Source organism: Mixophyes fleayi, chromosome 7 (genome assembly GCF_038048845.1).
Source record: "Mixophyes fleayi isolate aMixFle1 chromosome 7, aMixFle1.hap1, whole genome shotgun sequence".
In the NCBI taxonomy this organism is placed as follows: domain Eukaryota; kingdom Metazoa; phylum Chordata; class Amphibia; order Anura; family Limnodynastidae; genus Mixophyes; species Mixophyes fleayi.
The window spans coordinates 98,736,743-98,756,890 of NC_134408.1; the positions used below are offsets into that span (position 1 = coordinate 98,736,743).

Here is a 20,148-nt window from a genome sequence, read left to right on the forward strand (position 1 = left end):
TGGTAAATTGACTCTTCATCTCTTCACCCTCTTCACAGGCAGCGCTACTGAGGAACACTCTGCTACACATATATGATTGTACATTACGATTATATATAAATGATTCTACAGATTGCTTGTTTAAAAGTACATAAATCACTTTGAGCAGGATTTATGAACAATAGTGAGCATGCTGGCAATTACAGTTCAGCTACAGTCAAAAACCTACACATTGCCTACTCTTGGTTTACACTTGATGCTACAATTTTTACTGTCTGGCAGAATAATGCAGATTTACATTATCTACATTTTCTAATTTGTTGCTGGTTTTAGTTTTATGACAACCTATTCCATGTGAATTAATAGGAAAGGAGGAGTTGGTAAGCCACAGGAGACAGAAAGCCAATAAATCATTTAGATTTCACATCAGCCTTGGTGATTTGAATACCACGGTCCACCAAATTGAAGAGCCTTACTTAAACAGTCAACATATATTTTTCCTGCATGAATCATGACTCTACAACTATGATATAAATGCCACTCAGATGCATTCTCCCAGCGCATGTATAATGAAGCTGAGATTGAATCAAACTCTTCTTAAACAGAAATTAATTTTTATATGGTGTGCTGGATGTTCAATTGTAATTCCATTTAAAAATGAGTCCCAGCCAACCCTCCCCTCTGGAAAAAAAAATAATCTGTCTTTCTAATGCATAGCATCACTAGATGAACTGAATATCTTTAAACAATCCATTATCTTTTTATTGGCTTAGACACTAATGGAAGCTTCCATGACAGCTATGTTTTACAAGCTGAATACTTTAATTAGGCCAGTTGCTGATCAGTTGTTGGGATATTGATTGTGACATTTATCTAAGAGACTGAAAAGCCCAAAAACTAATCTGCTCTTGTGTGTATTGTTTGTTAATTTTCTTGTTTTTTGTCTTCATAATCTTACTTAGATACAGTATAAAAATCTCAAGGTAACCAGTTATCGTATTTCTTTAACATATGATACTGTATAATATTATGCAGTGTTTACCTGAGAGAAAGATTAGTTTATTATTTAAGAGTGAAGTTGTGTAGTATGTGGTTATGAGTTGTGTTTAGCATGTGTAATGTTCTTTCTTATCCATTCAAAAACTGGTTCTCCTGCTCAGGTTTGTTAAGACCAGTGTAATTATTTTCTCTGTGATAAATTCTGCTTACTGTCACTATGCTTAGACCAGTACACTAGGTGAGCTCCTCCCATGCTCACTCCTCCGCTACTCGTTTCCCTCCACTACCTCCAATTTCACATCTCCTCAGTATCACTAGGCTGGTGTGTATGCTATTGTTCTATTACCTCAAGAACCATATCTCTACTTAAAAGATACCAAAACCATAAAGTTGACATTTTCATAGATGAGACATGAAACTATTTTATTAATAATTAAAATACTTTGTTCACTCTTAACTTGGTTTTCCACTACAGCTCTATTACAAAAGTAAAGTGGGATAATAACCTTTGTCGCCACCACCACCCAGGGCCGTCTTAACAGCATTATAGGCCACTCTACAAAGCACAGCTCAGGGGCCCTACACGTACTAATTGTACAGTACCATTAGTACGGTACATTGTTTTCGTCAAGGTCAAGATATGTATTCGCAACAGCAAGATCACATGTACATATAACAGCTGATACTGAGGTGATTAGTCCACCTAAACGTTTTAATAAAGAGGGTTTGAAGGTTCTGAATAAATCTCCAGGAATAATATACTGAAAGTTGGCAAACCTATGCGGGCCCTACACTCGTGGGGCCCCCGGGCAGCTATTTAGAGTGCCCATGCGTTGACAGTCTTGCCACCACCTCTATTACCTACAGCTGAAGTCACACCCCACAGGTTTAGGGCAATGTCCTGACTGGGTCTCATATATAACAAAATGGTTAAAATACAATACACAGTATGTTTGTTAGCTTCATGTGACACTAGTGGCTCTTTTCATGTGTATAAATCAATCATTCTGCAGTCTATATAGAACATTTATGTCATGTTGCAAACTAATCAGTCACTTAGTCAAACTCCCTGGCTTTTGCAGGTAAGATAGAGAAGTACTACGCTCCACACTTCATCATCTGAAGTGTAGACAGATTGTAAGTGTAAGAAGATCAGTTTGTCCGGTTACATAATTTAACAAAGTCGTACATAGGTTTTAATTAATAGTAATGCCATAAAGTTCTTGTCCTTTAAACACAGTGATCATTAAATAATAATCTCCTATTCATGTACTGCCCAATGAGATAATTGAATAATCTATAGCACAATTCTGTTACTTGCACAGCCCCTTCCAAAATCTTCAAAAAGTCTTAAACTTTCATGCAAAAACCTCAACATTGAGTGCACCATGTTTCTGATGATTTGTGTAATCCATTAAAGCAGCCCTCACAACTGTATCCCTTATATCACAGTATTCCAGTTTCTTCACTGCCTGAATATGCTGATCCCTGTTTATAAATAATTATATGAAAGTGATTGCATAGTATGTAACAAGTCAAAGATAATTTACCCAATCATTGAAAATACTGTATATGGGAATAGGTAAGCACTGGTAATGCATCTAATAATAACAATACAAATAAGGTATATTTGATGTACAATGAACCTTAGGAATAACCAAAACAGAGAACTTCCGGAACACTTCTAGAATTTATAATTATAAAGTTGGCGAATTTTGACTTTTTCTTTTAACAACTCAGCAAAATATATAAGCATTTTGCTCAGAGAATCCCATATTTCTGTATGTTTAAATTTATTGACAGGTGTGACCTTAGTGAAACAAAATATTCCACATTTACTTCACATTACCAAATAGTCAATAGTGGGGTTTTTACGTGTTTTAACTATGCAATATAATTTACAGCAAAATATATCTCAAAACATAAACTGTATTTAGAATACATAATGTTTGTTTTAAAGTCCTTTAATTAAAAATATACCCCCAAAAGGGAAAAAATGTCTTAAATGTTTTAATTGGAGTCACAATGTGGACTTTTCCCCCCAAGATTAATAATCACAGTTTTCACCTAAACAAGGTTGTATTATTTCTGAATTGCTGTGTATGATATGTAGAGCATACTTGCCAACATTGGCAAAGACTACTCCGAGAGATGAGGGGGAGATGGGCGTGTTGGGGGCAGGGCTTGACGGATCACGTTATTTGGCACTGCCCCAAAATCATCAATCACATTTTTCATCCAATTACAGCAGGGGGTGGGGCCATGAGGACACGCAATTCACGTCCTAAGCCCCGCCCCCGCCAATTTACTATTGAGACAATTAGGAACCGGGAGGTTGCCCTGCTCTCCCGGGAGTCCGGAAGGACTCCCAGACATTCCAGGAGAGTAGGCAGCTATGATGTAGAGTACTGCATTACTCTAAGGGGTATATTTACTAAACTGCGGGTTTGAAAAAGGGGGGATGTTGCCTATAGCAACCAATCAGATTATAGTTATCAGTTATTTAGTACATTCTACACAATGATAGCTAGAATCTGGATGCTATAGGCAATATATTTACATTTTTTCAAACCCGCAGTTCAGTAAATATACCCCTAAGTCCTTTATATATTTACTTTACTGTATTACCCTTACAACAGAGGTATACTGTGACAGAGATCTGCAAGAAATACAAGTAACAATCTGAAATAAAATGTACGTGCCTTGTGTATAGACACCAATCAATAATATTGGGTGAATGTCCTGATAATGATTGCTGTTGTACTAAGCTGAGATCTCTATTAAATTATCACCCAATGTCTGTCTTCATCTGTAGTAATCATATGAGATGTATTGTACTTGCAAGCTGTGATAAGGTGATACTGGTACACTAAAGTAGCTTTGTTTTAGATCACATTTGCTCATAGGCCAAATGTGGTGATCTTGGATTTTCCAACCTGATCAAAAATAATTTGACTAATGACACACGCTAAGATTATCTGATCTCACCAGCAATAACACATTGTCTTGTAGCCAACTATAGATAAGAATAGAGAATGGTAGGTAGGTAGATGCTGTACACACTTGTGAAGTTGTTCCATATCTTATACAAATTGTAGGTATATTTTCCTTTAACAGGTTTTTTTTCCTATGGTGATGTGTCAATCCTTGGGTAATCGTGAGAAATAGCCAAGCATATCCTGTGATATGTAATATGTGATATGTTAGTGTAACACTAACCATGAGTGAATTCATACAATGCACTTGCCAGCAATGCAAGTCAAACCTGTATATACCTTTGGACCACTAGAGAATGCAAAAGTCATTCCCACATAAACACTAGAAGAATGATCATGGATTTCATCATTTCACGTGGAGTATTAGCCAATTGATCAGTGGTTCAAGTGTAAATTTAGACGTGGTGGTATAGAAAAGTAATGGAGTAAGTGCATGGAGTTTGATAGTTTTAGAATAAAGGTAGTAGGAGAAATGGGGGTATGGCATACCACCGTATACCAGCCCACTCCAGCCGCTATGGATAGTGTTATTCTGTTGGAGAACTGTAGTTCCAAATGATAAATACAGTAAAGTAGATATTTCAAAATTGTCTATATGTTAAATACAGTATAGGATTTATAAGTTGAAGAAACAATATAAAATGAACTACTTGCAAAGAGTGTATCACTTTCCTTCCGCTGCTTACAACCAATTGACATTAGCCTGTTGTTATTGCTACAGTTCTGTTTTACTTATTTTTATTTTATTACTATAGTTCCAGTTTATTTGAGTTCCATCATAAGCTCGGTGGATAAATGGTTAGCACTTCTGCCTTACAGCACTGGGGTCATGAGTTCAATTCCCAACTGTCGTGAACATAGAGAGCTTGCAGTTATTTATAAGGGATAAATCATAACTGCAGTGTAAATTGGTTATATCAAATGTAAAATGTATTGGATGGCTTTACACATCCCAGTGAGAAGATAGAAGTGTCTCCTGGGGACAGCTTGAAAGAGCTCCCTATTTGTGACACCTGAATAGACGTTTAGGTACTGCTCAGCATGTGGTCTGGCTCAAAAAGGCCATGTGCTGAAATAGGCTACATGTAATATAGACCAAAAGAATTCAGTTTTAAAATATGCCCCTTAAAATCAATAAAAGTAGTGATCAACCACATATTCCGCAATAGCATGATGAAGGGCAGCTCATATGTTAAATTAAGAATTCTGCCCCACAGAGAAATGAAGGAAATGAGTGTAAGCTCTACGAATACACTGTATTTAGGCGTGTTTGATATCAAAAGATGGATAGATTCATGGGGGATTTATTAATGATAAAATTGGATCGATGTAACACTCTACAGAAAAAATAGATCACATAGTAGAATTGATTAGTAAATCAGGCAACATGCAAACGGTGATTGAAAAAGTGTCACATTCCACATCCCCCGATTACCATTAAACGCTGCCTCTCTGTGAAGACTATCCCATTTCATGTTGCTTAAATACCTGTGTTCTGAAGGGACAAAGGGTCGGCTTCTTGGGGAATCAATCTAATTGAAGGAGTGTCCATCTTTTCTGCCCTACCCCCAGGCATATAATAAGTAAGTTATGCTATGTACTTTTATCCCTTTTGTTTTTATACTGTGTGCCATTTTTATTTGTATGTCAAATCTTTATCTAATTGTTTTTTTTATCTGTAAGCATTGTACTTTTTGTATATTAAATCTAAAATTTAATAGTTCTGACCTTATTGCTCTAAAAGAATCCATTGCCTGTTTAGAAGAGACAGATTGCTTTGCTGGATTAACTCTTTAGATACCAGAGTGAGAAGAGGTAACTATTTAGCTACCAGAGCACAGAGTGTGCGAAATTGGGTGATTACGTCATAGGCCTGCTATGGGCCTTATTCGTAGCTGGTGGCAGTTGCTGAGAGCTGTGTATTATGCGTCTGTGTTTGGGACGGGACCAGCGAAATCTGTAGCCTTAGAGGAAGAGGTGAGTGTGAGATTTGCGTTGGAATCCTGTGTGTTCCCTTACAGTAAGCTTCCAAGTCACAAGTGCGCAGAGTGCGGTTTGTGACAGATAAAGGGGTTCAGGAGCGGTTTCCTGACAAAATAGAGGGGATATATTGTATGACTGTTGGAATATATGATAAGATATCTAATCAGGGAGTAGCTAGAGGGGCTTATCCCTGACACTGACCATGGCCTTATCTGTGAGGAGTTTGTATGTTCTCCCCGTGTTTGCATGGGGTTCCTCCGGGTGCTCTGGTTTCCTCCTACGCTCCAAAAACATACTGGTAGTTTAATTGGCCGCTAACAAAATTGACCCTAGTCTGTCTGTGTGTGTGTTAGGGAATTTAAACTGTAAGCCCCAATGGGGCAGGGACTGAAGTGAATGATTTCTCTGTACAGTGCTGCAGAATTAGTGCTGCTATATAAATAAATGGTAATAATAATAATAATATTTATATAACGCTGGAGAATTATTTTTTTATTGTCTTTAAATTTGGGATTTAATCAAAGTTTCAGAAAAATATGACCAGCCAATGAAAAGATCAGTTAAAAAATAGGTGTCTTCATAAAAATCCTATTGAGAAACATGAAGCAATATTTCAACCATGATATAGAAAAATTTACTCTATGGATTGACATGAAGTTTCCCCAAATTGTGGACCCTCGGGCGCCTTCGGCGACTAGACACCAGAATAAGTTGGCCAGACGTATTATATTGACAGCTACCTGCCAAATATCAGCGGACTGGCTGCAGCAGACCACCCCATCCCTTCAGACTATTATTAGCAAAGTTTGTCAAATACAACGATTGGAATACATGACTAGCATTCTCAATAATTCATCTAAATCATTCACCAAGGTTTGGGATCCATGGCTTTCGTTCTTTCAGGCTCGGTTTCCCTTCTCCTGAGACTGTGTAATTATTGGACCTCCTCCCTAATTCTTTTTTTCTTTTTATCCCTTTCTCTGTCCTCCTTCTCTCCGTTTCCCATTTCTTTCCCCCTTTTTGCTATTTAAAACCCTTGGTCATCTTCAGTGCTTTTAATATGATACCCTTGCAATGAGTTGTTAAGATGTTACGCTGGTTGTATTTTCTGGTTTCTAATTATTTATATTCATGTTGACTCTTAATGCTGGTTGTATTTATATTTGACCTTACAAAAATAAATATTTTAATAAAAAAATAAATTTTGGGGACCCTAATGGTGCCTTGAACTGAGGAAGTTTGGGATCCACTGATTTAGGATTTCTGTCTTATGTTATAGGTCAGAGGAACAGGTCTATAGAGTAAATAAAAGAGAAACCACCTCCATACAATATATTAAAACACACATTACAGTCCTATAGTGATAAACTGTGCATGTGAGAACAGATGAATATCCAACAAAGTCCATTTATAAAAGTCCAAAGAATATGGTGTTTCTCAACATATGCAGCTGGTCCTCAAAATACAACAGAATCTGTCAGCTGATCAGCAGCTACAATTATTATTCTGCTATCTTATATGTGAAATGTTCCCCACACCTCTTAGATTGTAAGATCATCTGGACAGGGCCATATCTATCTTTTGTTTCATGTCATTGCCTGCAATCATTCCTCATAATTCCATTCTGTACCTCATTTGTAAATTTTCTGTAATTCTAGCATGTGAATAGAGCTGGAATGATGACAGTCAGGTAATTGCTGCTGTGGGATGTGTTTGGTGTATGGCTGGGAATACTTAAGGCCAAATTCATGTGCCTGAGATGTGCAGAGTGTTGTGGCCAAATGCAAAATAGGACAACTATTTTGAGGAACAGTTTCAAACATTTTGCTCATTACTACTACATCTCCTCCTTTATTCTCTGACTTACTAAACATTATGCAATATCAGGAGTATTGAGGCACACACATACATATTTACAGATATTAGATGGTATCTCTGGGCCCATCCATGCCTGTTCAGAGGCCTAAACCTGTCCTATTCCAAGTCAGTGGTGTAGTTATGACTTTGATAAGTGATGAATTAAGCTTGGGGTGAGGGGTTACTGCATTTACAAGAGAACTTGTTATAGATGTCTTTGCCCACTTTAGCAAAATAGTTGGCTTAGGTTATGAGACCTGCTATATATTAAAGCAGTTGGGCTTGAGGCTAACGTTATTTTAGTATTTTGGTGGGTAAACAAGCATGAAGAAAGAATGTGCCATAGGACTCATGGTTTGTACACTGCCCAAGGCACATGGAAGTTTTCGTCCACCACTGCATGTAAACTTAGCAAAACATTTAAGCTTTGTGCCTAACTCCTTACTAATTAGACTCACAATTGCACAGATACTTATACTGGTTCTCCTTTATTTTGTATTCAGGGGATTTTTATTTATTTGTGGCATGACATTGTTTTCAGCATCATTTATTTCAGCCATTTATTAAACAGTATCTGTTTCCTTGAATAGGCAACCATAAATATCAGCTATAGCTTAAGAAATATTTTGTGGTCACCTTATTCCCTTTTGCAGTGTATACCTGTGCGTGTATGCAATCAAGGCACTGTGAAATACAATTACACATATCCATGGCATCTTACTTTTGCAAATGAGACAATCTGCATATAAAACTGTCAACCAAAGGAATTGCCTGGAGGCTGCTTTACTTTGGAGAGAGCATATTGAATCTAACTCTGTGGAAGCAGGAGCTCAGCTGCGTTGGACAACTGGCATTGGTTGTGTTTTGAAACCAATGCTCTAGGCTCTTCTTCCAGATGGAAAGAGGTTTCTGGTGTATTACCCAACCAGTTATAAGAATATAAATCCAGAGTTCTCATATCAGTGGCTTAGTGAAGCTTCAAAAAAATAAACAAACAAACACATGCATTGTACTTGAACATGACTCTAAAGGGTTTGCAGCCTACAGCTTTTCAGCTTCTGTAAGCGAACACTCCCAGTTCGTAGATCATATTGGTTGACGTTGTTGGTCGACTGCTGCTGAAAATCCTCCATTGAGGAAAATAGGGAAATTATTCAAAAGATGTGTTCCTCTGAGAACATCAGTGCACTCTGATACTCTCATCTTACGCTTTTCAGCCACTAATGCCTAAAGTCCTGTTTTAAAATAAGGTGAATAGTTTCCCATGGGCTTGTTCCCACCATTGCTGTCTGAAACGCACTATGACGTATTTCTCATGCATTAACATGCACAACTGGTACAATAGATTGATAAAATCTCAATGCATGAAAAATACATTAAAACACATTAAAAAACACATATAATGTGCACATTAGTTGTCATGTGTTTGCTGAACATGTTGCTGCTTTATAAATATTATACTAATAAGCTGATCATGTCTTTTAGGAGTATTCAGAATCAAGATCTGTACTAAAAAATACCCAGGAGAACTTTGCTGGGTTCGAACAAAATGACTGGCAGGACCGGATAAAAGGTTTGGGTTTTCTTTATTTTTTGTCCCTTTTCTTTGGACGTTAAATTTAGATATTATTTCTTTTTAAATGGTTACGTTTTACTTGGTTACAGATTGTTTTACTTGGTTACAGATACAGTAGCATATTTCAGGTAACATGACTAGTCTTGTGATTGTAGATGGCAGCTTAATTTAGAAAAGAAAAACCACAGGAATAAAATATAAAACATATACTGCCAAATTTACTTGATGAGATCATTAGGGCTTCTGCACAAAGGTGTTTTAGCTGTGGATAATATACACAATACACGTGAAAAAGGAACAAACAACATATTTTGAGTATGTGCAAGATTTTGCTGACATGAGCGTCAAATTTAATATTCATGCACTCTAGTCCTCTTGTTGTATGTATGGCACTGATCATCACCGCAAGTACGGGTCAGAAAACCTGTTCTTTCTAAACAAAAACTTTTTTTTTCATTTTATTTATTATTTTGTGAAAGGAGATCTCCAGACTCCTAAAAAAAAAATTTTTCCCCCAAATCCTTCCCTGCCTCAACTATTAATAATAATATTGATGCCCCTTCCCCACAAATAATGAAGCTTCAGCACTGCCTGGTTTATAAATTCTCCATTCTTGAAGCTGAGCAGGGTTTGTAAAAGTTTGTTGCAACATTGTTGAATGGATCTGCCACAAAATACTACAGTTTTTCCTTCCAGGATCGAGTTTTAGCAGGGGTTTGTAATTGAATAACTGTAGTAGCATCCAATACAGACAGAGATGATTTTGAAAAAATTAGATTGAGTTTGGTGTACTTTAAATTCCTCTCTATGTAGCAAAATGTAACACAAAGATGATATAACATAATTTGAGCAGAGAATAAATGTTTTTTGTGCTGTGAACATGATTGCTGTAGAACCAAATAAAATATTTAGAGAGAATAATACTTTGCTATTATAGTGATCTCTCATGACATCCATTTTGAAGTAGTATGTTAGTGACTTTGCAAAACAGAGAAGTAGGTCAGACTCCAGTCTTGGGTCTATCTTGTTTTATTGTTATTAAAATAGCATTCTACTTATTTAACTAAAAACACATTCAAGTTACTTGAAAAACAAAAAGCAAACAATAAATGTTTTGTTGATTTGATATGTTGCAAAAGCACTCAAATTTAACAAGAGATTTATTGAAATATTAATAGCCCAAACTGGAAAATGTTCCTGCCGTTTGGGCTATTAATTATTATATTTATATATAAAGTTAAATAAGATTCCACCGTTCAGCCTTGGACCACACATTAGGACTGGGGAGTTGGAGTTTGCTTATATCAGAGGGCATGTAACTAGCTTTAGCTAATATGGTCAATCAGCCGTCCCAGCATGTTCCAGTTTAGGAATCTAATGGTCCCATCGTTAATTCCAACTAATGAGTGCAAATATGCATCTAAATTAGCTTGCAAAAGAGCATTAAGCAAAACTAAACTAAAAAATATTCCTATCTGTGGTATGTTTGAATACATGTATTTCCTTTAATTGTTGTTTCAACATGCAACCCTTGTTGCTATCCCATATATGTATGTACATCACATAATGGGAACATGAACCTCAAACAATTTATTGTTGACTAGGTTTCTTAGAGAATCATTTACATACAAATAACTGCAGACACCTCTAGCCTGCAAGTGGTTAACTGGGACTGAGGGGGAAAGCAGTATAGCTGACTCAGAGTTTGCATTTTATTCTGGCCAGTGTGGTGCCTCCAAATATGTGAGGCAGTAGAAGTGTAGCATAAAAAAGTCACTCTTTGGAAAAATAACATTATTGCAGCTGTTTGCAAATCCTCTACCAGCAAAAGAAAATATACATAATTCTCATTACATGACATTCTCACCTGCATCTCGTGTTTAGTGGTCTAAACAGATTCTCTGCATTAATACATTGCTGTGGTTTTGGGCTCTTCCCCAAAATTAAGTATTGTAAAATGCTGTCTACCACCAAAAATTGCAGTTTATCCATATTAATCCACTGTATACAGGTCTAAATTATCTGAAGCAGCTGGTAGGTGTTGCTAGAAGTTGATGTGGAGGCATGGGATTACAGAGGTCTGAGGCACATATATTCCTGGGTCTTGGATCATTTAACTGTGCCACTGGGTTATATTGATCTGTCTTTGCAAGTTTTTGTTCTGGATAATGTCTTTATTTTTGACTAGTGCGAAGCAATGCACAGAGATACTACTTATGTTTTGTATGCTGTTTTTACTAATGTATGAAATAAGACTTATTGAAATTATTATGGCTTATTTAAACCATACATCCCAACTGCCCTGAAATCAGTCATTTGAGGAGAACTGTTTTGTTCAGACTCATGGGAAGTTGATAGGTATATTCCAGCTCACCATGGTGAGGCGGTGCCATGCATTAAAGGCAAGTGTGGCCTGCCACTTCTAATGTGCCCGAACATGGACATAACCACCCCCCCTCCCCCTTTGGAGTATGCATAACCATGTCCAGATTTAGACATCTTAAATGTTAGAAGTCAATTGTATTCTGATTATAACCAGTAATCCTCATGTTGGGTAAAGTTCTGTGATAGTGAACATGCAAATATTCATCTTTCTTGTCCGTGGAATTGCTGATGACTATAGAGCAATATATTAAGCCTAATAATGTTTTAAAAGTCCCAGGCATACACAACAAAATTAAGCATAGTTAAGTAGTTTGTATCAATGTAATATATGCATGTAATATTGTAATCCACTTGACTTCTGTACAGAATAGGCCATTGTGAAGACAGAGAAAAAATATGGAAGTATGGATAGATTACTTTCATCTTGTGCAATGTGGATCAGCTCAGTACACCTCCATTTGACCCATAACCCACAGTAAACTATGAAAGGCTTTTCCACTACATTTAATTTTTCTCACCAGTGAAACTGCTGACAGAGGTGGATTAGTTATATAATTCATAACACCTGAAATCAGTGTACTAACCAGAGGTAATAAAAATAAATATTTATTACATTTACATGCACATGTTGATACATAAATCTAGAGGTTAACACAGAAAGTTTTGAGTTGCTTAAAGCAGTTTCCAACTGTACAGTGCATATAAAACCTTTTTACTTGCATTCAGCTGTTGCAAAAGTGAAGATTGCCTTTTAGCTTATGAAAATAGATGTATTCTGCACAGGCAATAATCCTAAGTAAATGAAATAGTAAATACATCGTTCAGCAGTCATTTGTTTGCATATTTTAAATTAGATTCATGTCCAGTACTGAACATAACTGTTTAATGTTTAACATACATTTCCTATCCTTTGAAAACCAGATATGCTTTGTTCTGTGAACTTACAAGGGGTCATGTGTAAACAACTGTATGAAAATGCAACTTTTCACATTTATTTATGAGAAAGTGTCACTAAAATGTAAATACTTTTTATTTTTCAAAAACCCCTGTCTTGTGCAGTGGATGCCTGAAAGAATCTCCCTGCATAGCCCTCAAAAGTAGTATTCTGTGATTAAATAAATCATGGGCTCCCTGGGAACCCTTTACAAGCCAGGACATATGGATCCTTAAATCCTGACTGGTTAGAGAACCACAGAGCAATTATCTGCTTGTGCAACATTTATTTCAGACTTGCCTAAGGTAAACCTCATGAGCGTAATTTGCTGTCTAGATGTGTATAACAAGAAGCCAATGACCAGTTTAAAAATATCCTACACTTGTGTCTCCAATAAGGCACGCTACTAAATGTTTAAAACATATTTTAGGAATACATTGTATTTATGAGCAAAGGTAATTTTGATTTTGCACTAAGTCTTGGTGAAATCTAAAGGCTTGAATTAATATGCACTTAATTAATGTGAAACAGCTGCTGCATATTTGGATGTGTTGAGATGACAAAATCTGGGAATAACACAGCGAATAGCAATATCCATGTTATACAATCTGTTTACTTGTAAACTTTGTGTGCATGTTCACCACGTTTTCCATGGGGGTAAATCAACTACTTATTAATCTGTTATTTCTCTGTTCACCACAAGGTGCAATGCAACAGAGAGGCCAGAGGGATGCAAAGATATTCCTGCACACCTGGCCTAAGAAATATACAGTATGTGCAACACACCTAAACCTATAAGACCTATAAGTACAGGTGCTTGTGAACAACCACCTGTCTCTTTATGTGAGCAGGTCAGCGTCTTCATATTACACACTGGCATTGTCTTGTCAGACATTTATTAACCAAAATCCATTGTACAATAATGCAGGGTTTACGGATTTGTTAAGGGGTGGCAGGTGGGCGGCTCTGTGTTATGAGAACAGAAACACTTAGGTGATTTTAGAACCTAGATATTAGAGGTTCTCCTTCACAAAATATCCTTTTTCAGCAAAAGTGCTTTTTAAAATGTATTTTTTCTTTATTCTTTTATTGAAGTATTTCAGACCATGCACAGTATCCTAAGTGCTCTTCTGACTCCATGTCAGCGAGACTACCTCCTTTGTAATGTCTGGGTTAATGTAATGGGAATCCTTTTGTTGAGTATCTCAGAGCTACACTGTCAGTATATGCGCGATCCGGAAGAATGATTCTTTTTCATGTCCCAGTTTTGTGTCTGACCCTGTCAGTACACTTTGATATATTCTTTTGGCTCTAAGTCCTTTATGTAATACTTGTGTTTCTCTTCCTTTCCTGAAGCCAATAATGGACATTTTTTTGAAGTTAACAGACTTGTACTTGTTCTTCTTCTGTATTATTCTGTTTTAGTACTGTGGGGTGGTATTTATTTGGTAAGAAAAAACATCCATCTAGATTTTTCGAACAAATGTTGAAATTTCTACTAATGTAGTTTTTCTTTCTAACTGAACCCAAATATATAAAAGATGCAGCCTTAATTTGTAATATACAACTAGGAATCTATCAGGAAAGATGCCTTGGGGAGATCAGGGATGACTGTAACCTCTCGTGGAGCAGTAGGGCAAAGATATACATATAATGTATATTTTGCACTATTGATAGCAAAGTATTGCTTTTCTGCAGGCCCTGGCAACTGATGGGTGGCACACAGGTTGATAAAGGTTGCAATGAGTATAATTAATATAGCGCTTACCACTTTGGGAAGCATGAATATAGTACAACACGACTTAGTTCTAGGTCCTCTGCTTTTCTCTATCTATACCACTTATTTAGCAAAACTAATAAGCTCATTTGCATTTCACTATCATCTATATGTGGATGATGCTAAAATATATCTATCCGATCTGGATCTCTTGCCATCTTTGTTTGCTGCATTACTAAATGTATCTCTGCCATTTCATCTTAAATGTCCTCTCTCAATTTTAAATTCAATCTTTCAAAATCCTTGCTAATAATACTCCCACCAGCCAACAGCAGTTAGCTATCTAAAATATGTCTGTTGACAACACAATAATAGACCCTACCTCTCAAGCTCAGTGCCTAGATGTGATCCTTGACTCAGAACTATACTTTGTCCCCCAAATTCAGTCTGTATCCAAATACTGTTACATATGTCTAATAAATGTTTCCAGACTACGCACGTAGCACAAACAAAGCACTGCAAAAAACATTAATTCATGCACTCATTATCTCCCACATTGACTTTTGCAATTCCCTCCTTATTGGTCTTCTCCTAACCAGACTTTCACCCCCAGAATCTATTTTGAACAATGTTGCTAGACTGATTTTACTTGCAAAACTTTTATCTACTTCTGCTCCACTCTGTCAGTCCCTAAATTGGTTATCTGTATTTTACCAAATTCAATTTACAACACTTCTACTATCATACAAATCCATCAACAAAACTGCACCAATATTCATCTCTTCACTTGCCTTAAAATATCTTTCAACTTGACCCCTTCGCTCTGCACAAAGTTTCCACACTTATTAACTGCTCCCATTTCCGATTGGAGGACTTTTTTGCCCTGTCTTGTACAAAAGGACTTTCTTTTAGCCCTTAAACCCTGAAAGGTGCTCTGAAAACTCACCTCTTCAAGCAAGCTCATCAAAATCCAGAACCACCCTCTTATCCTCACTAGGCTACTCTACCTCACCTCTATTCTATTCTTGAGGATTACCACTCTTTTACAGAGTTAGCACAAAACTTACATGTGTTATCTTCTTTTGCTCAAACTACCTTCTGATCTCCAGACCAACATTGCTGTGCAACTGGATCAATAGCCCACTAAGCACTTTTTACCCTTGCAATGTGGCTGGGACAATATGCAACATGTAGCACTTAAACTCATGTGCCAATCTCCTGTTGTCCTATAGATTGTAAACTTATGAGCAGGGCCCTATTACCTCTTTGGCTGTCTGTTAATAACAGGTCTCATTTTATTACTGTATTTGTTCCCAATTGTAAATCCCTGCAGAATATTCTGGTGCTATATAAATTACTGTTAATAAATAATAGAAAAAGTGTATAATTAATATTAATAATTAATTTTGTAAAACTTATTTACATGCATTTGAAAAGTTGCATGCATCTCAAGATGCCGCCAGCTACAACAATAGCATATGCATCAGTGTGTATATGGAGTTTGAGAGCGAAAGCCTAAGTGAAAAGAATTCAATAGATTGTTTGTGATAAGAAAGTGTGTGAGGCGAGTGTAGGCAAGTTTTTCAAGAAGCTTGGAGGGGCGTGGGAGCTGAGAAAAGGGGCTGTAATTTGAGTTTTGGGTCAGAGTTTTGTTTCTTCAGTATAGGTATAATCACTGCCTGCTTGAATAGTGATGGGAAGATACCAGTAGAGAGAGAGATTACATATTTTATTTAGGTGGAATGAGCACAGGAGACTGGGATCTACCAATTTGTGAAGGTACAGGATCAAGAGTTCAGGAAGTAGAGTAGGAAGATAAGAAGAGAGTAAATACTTCCTCTTCATTTGTTTGGATGAAGAGAGGGTGTCATAGGGTGCTGAGAAGGAATAGAGCTGATTGCTTGTCGAGGGAAATGATACCATCTCAAATCGGATCTTGTTAATCTTGTTCTTGAAGTAGGAAGAAAGATCCTGGCATTGATTTTAGTCAGAGGGTTTGGATGGGGAGGTTTAGAAGAGATTTAAATGTGTTAAAAAGGCACTTGGAGTCTGAAGCCTGAGCAGAGATGAGAGAATTGGAAGTATGTTTGTTTAGCAGTGTCCAGAGCATTACGATAAGAGTGGAAGGATAGCAGTATATATGAGGAAATCTTTAGAGGTACAAGATTTACACTAGTGACTTTCTGCTTTATGAGAGAGTTTTTGAAGATTTTGTGTTACATTAGTGTTCCATAGTTGAAACAAAGTCGACGTGGTGTATGAAGAGTTGCTGGGGCCACTTGCTCAAGGTCAGTTGCTAAAGCTTGGTGAAAATTAGGTACTGCCATATCAGGGTAGGTGAATCTAGAAATTGGGTAGAGAGGGTGTTAAAGAGAAGCGGAAAACTGTTGAAAATCGGTACAGTTTAAAGTTCTGCAGGTATGAGGAGGATTGGGAGAGTTTGACAGCAGGCACGTTAAAGGACTGGGGTAGCGCAAGTATATAAGGTGATGATCTGAGAGCAGGAAAGGATTGTTATGGAAATCCGAAACTGAGAGTAATCTAGTGAAAACAAGATCAAGACAGTGGCCATCCCAATTAGAAGAGGATTCAATTCACTGGGAGAGGTGAGGATAATAGAGAGAGTAGTTTTGAAGCAGCTTTGGATTGTGGATTAGCAATAGGGATGTTGAAATCACCCATGATAATGGTGGGGATGTCAGAAGATAAGATGTGAGGGAGCCATGCATAGAAATGTTCAAGAAATTGTTGGTGTGGTCCAGGGAGGCGTTAGATCACAGCAACATGCATAAAGAATGGGTTAAAAATCCTAATGGTATGTACTTCAAAAGATGTGATTGTGAGTGATGAGATAGTTGATAGAACTGTGAATGTGGGAAAAGAAGTAGTCCAACCCCACCTCTTTGCCTGCCTCCAAGTCTGGAGGTGTGGGTGAAATGGAGGCCACAATGTGAAAGGGCTGCAGGTGAGGCAGTGTCTGATTGCGTGAGCCATGTTTCTGTCATTGCCAGAAGGTTGAGGTTGTTTGAAAGGAAGAGGTTGTGTACAGAGGTAAGTTTGTTACAAACAGAGCATGCATTTCAAAGGGCACATTTTAAGGACTTTGGGAGAGATGGGCAATAGGTGATGTGTTTGAGATTTGCTGGATTAGGGTAATGCTCAGATATGCTGTATGTGTCTGGGAGTAGGGATGGGGGCTTGCATTAGGTGATATATGACCAACTAATAGAAGCAGAGGGAAATAAAGATAGGAAAGATGATTGTAAAATGTGTGACCTTTTAGTTTCTGACAACAGGGTGAGGCTTTTACAACTATTGAATTTAAATTGGAAAAAAGTTAAGGAGTTTTAAATAGAGGTGAGTGGAGTAATGAAGGGGCAATGTGGATAGAGGTGTGTGTTGCAGTAACGGTGAAGGATAATATAGTCTAAAAACAAGAGAGGGATTTATATGGGGTCATGAGTTCGATTCCCGACCATGGCCTTATCTGTGTGGCGTTTGTATGTTCTCCCCGGGTTTGCGTGGGTTTCCTCCGGGTTGCTCTGGTTTCCTCCCACATTCCAAAAACAATGGGCTTTGGTACACCAAAAGCTTGTTCATCAGATACTTTATACCTGCTTGCCTTCAGAGAACATGACTATGGCCTAATCATCTGTGTTTCAAATGTTCTGCAGAACTTGGATTATATGTCCACAAATTCTGTACCTGTCCCTGATAGACAGATAATATCGGTTATAGAATTGACCAGTTTAGCTTTTCTTAAGTCTGTTTATTGGAATTATTAACTCTTTTGATTCTCAAATATCATTAAGGTTGTTTTAGTGCATATGAAACGGTATGAATGGTCAAATGTATATATGCTATGCTATGTTATTGATTTGGTAGTGGTGTTCTAAAAAAATGGGAATTTTTAATGCAATCAAATAGAATACATTGTTAACTACAATGCTAACACTTTTAAATTGTCTTTTGAGAAGGAATATCTGTGCCTCTGTAAACATTGATTCCTGTGTTAAATTGTGGACTAGATGGAAAGTTATTTGGCTTTTGTACTTTTGAATCTACATGTATCAATTTGCCTTGGTGTATGGTTTATCAGCTTATCTTTTCACTTTTTCGACAAATCATCTTTCCCATCACTGCTGGTAGTGGCAAGCCTACCAATTTAAATTTGTGTTCAATTTACACGCACTGCAGTATATAAATCAAACATAACATTCCACTCTGAAAGCATTTTAAATTCTGTTTGTTGTTTCTCATGGAAAATTACATGCTTTAAGATTACTCTGTTCCAAATGACCATTTATCCTGTGTCCTATGGGTGTTCTTAAACTAGGAATTCACCATATGATCGAACAATACAAAGCCTAACCCCATCTGTGCCAAATTTGCTTTTGAAGATGCTACTAAAAGACAATAAGCACTCAAGATTAAGAGAAACACATATATCGCACTAGTAAGTTCAAGGAACCTGAAATCACACTTTCAGATATATGAATCTAAGGCAAATGTTAGTACAGTATCTTTTTCTTGAAATGAAAATTAAATCTAAATTATGTAATGCTGCATCTTACATTCATAGCACAGAAATAGCTGACATTATCAAACTATTTAGCAGAGTACAGAGATAAATCTAATTTTCTTTTTTTTTTCGTTTTGATTGCCAGTAGTTTGAGCAGAATTATCATGTAATCTGCATAATATATACGTTATTTTTTATACATCTGCTAGTGATCTCACCCCCAGTATGGTATGCGCTTAGGAGGACTGAATCCTGCTGCTAAAATTGTGATAGCACTGTACCAAAGGGGTCATTTGGTTGCATATTATGGAGAACAATATAGTTTAATTGTTTTTTGCTTTGATTTCTTTATTATTTATAGGTTCAGGCAATTTTGATGAAGAGAATATGGAGAAAGATGTTCCTTCTTTTGTGCCACCTTATCCAAAGAATCATGTGATTATTGATTACTCTAAGTTTAGGTATGTATTTTCTGATTGGACATTAGTGATTTCTTTGTGGGTAACTGAGAGAAAGCAAACAGAATAGTTATTTTTTTCTTTGGTGTTTTAGCTAAAGCTGTAATATTGATTTACAGTTTGCCAAGTATTATGATTACCATGGCAACCACAGTCACAGCACATGATTTAGTGAGCCGAGAGGCTTTGGAATTTTTATTATCATAACTGCACACCTCACATCAGTCGACTACTGAGAAGCTTTCTGACTGAATGGCTCACTTTTGTTGCAGTAGCAGTCATAAAAATCTGCCAAAAAGATGGTTTTGTAAAGAGAATACTTAGTTATAGGAGAACATCCTGTAAAATGTGTTTCAACTTCATGTTACAGATATACAAAGTCTGCTGTTAAAAAGGGAAAATATACAATGTGGGACTGCAAAGAAATAATCCTGGCTTAGTGACAGTAACTATTATATAAGTAGTGGCAATACATGTCCTTTAAAATCTATCATTCACCAGAATTCCCCATTTTATAGAAGCCTGAAGTTTTGTAGCAGCAAACAAACAAGAACCTTTGAAATGTATTTGCTTTAACCAAGTACCATTTGGCTAATTCTAGTTCCAGTCAATGGATTGTTAGGTGTTGATACACTCAAAAGGGACATTGTGTAGACTAGTATTATGTTGTTAAGTTAATTTCACTGTTTTACTGTCTTGGAATCACTTTACGTGCAAGTCTACAGTGTCTTTCCTAATGCCG

The 20,148-nt window shown here is 36.8% G+C and overlaps 1 protein-coding gene across 4 annotated transcripts in view; it reads left to right on the plus strand.

Annotated features, from left to right (window-relative positions):
- PARD3B (par-3 family cell polarity regulator beta) overlaps positions 1–20,148 on the plus strand; it is a 1,062,783-nt gene that overhangs the window by 409,533 nt on the left and 633,102 nt on the right. For all 4 annotated transcript variants that reach the window (XM_075180190.1, XM_075180191.1, XM_075180192.1 and 1 more), the window contains exons 13-14: positions 9,300–9,387; positions 19,310–19,409. In XM_075180190.1, coding sequence (XP_075036291.1) covers positions 9,300–9,387; positions 19,310–19,409 — 188 coding nt within the window. The remainder of the gene's footprint in view (positions 1–9,299; positions 9,388–19,309; positions 19,410–20,148) is intronic.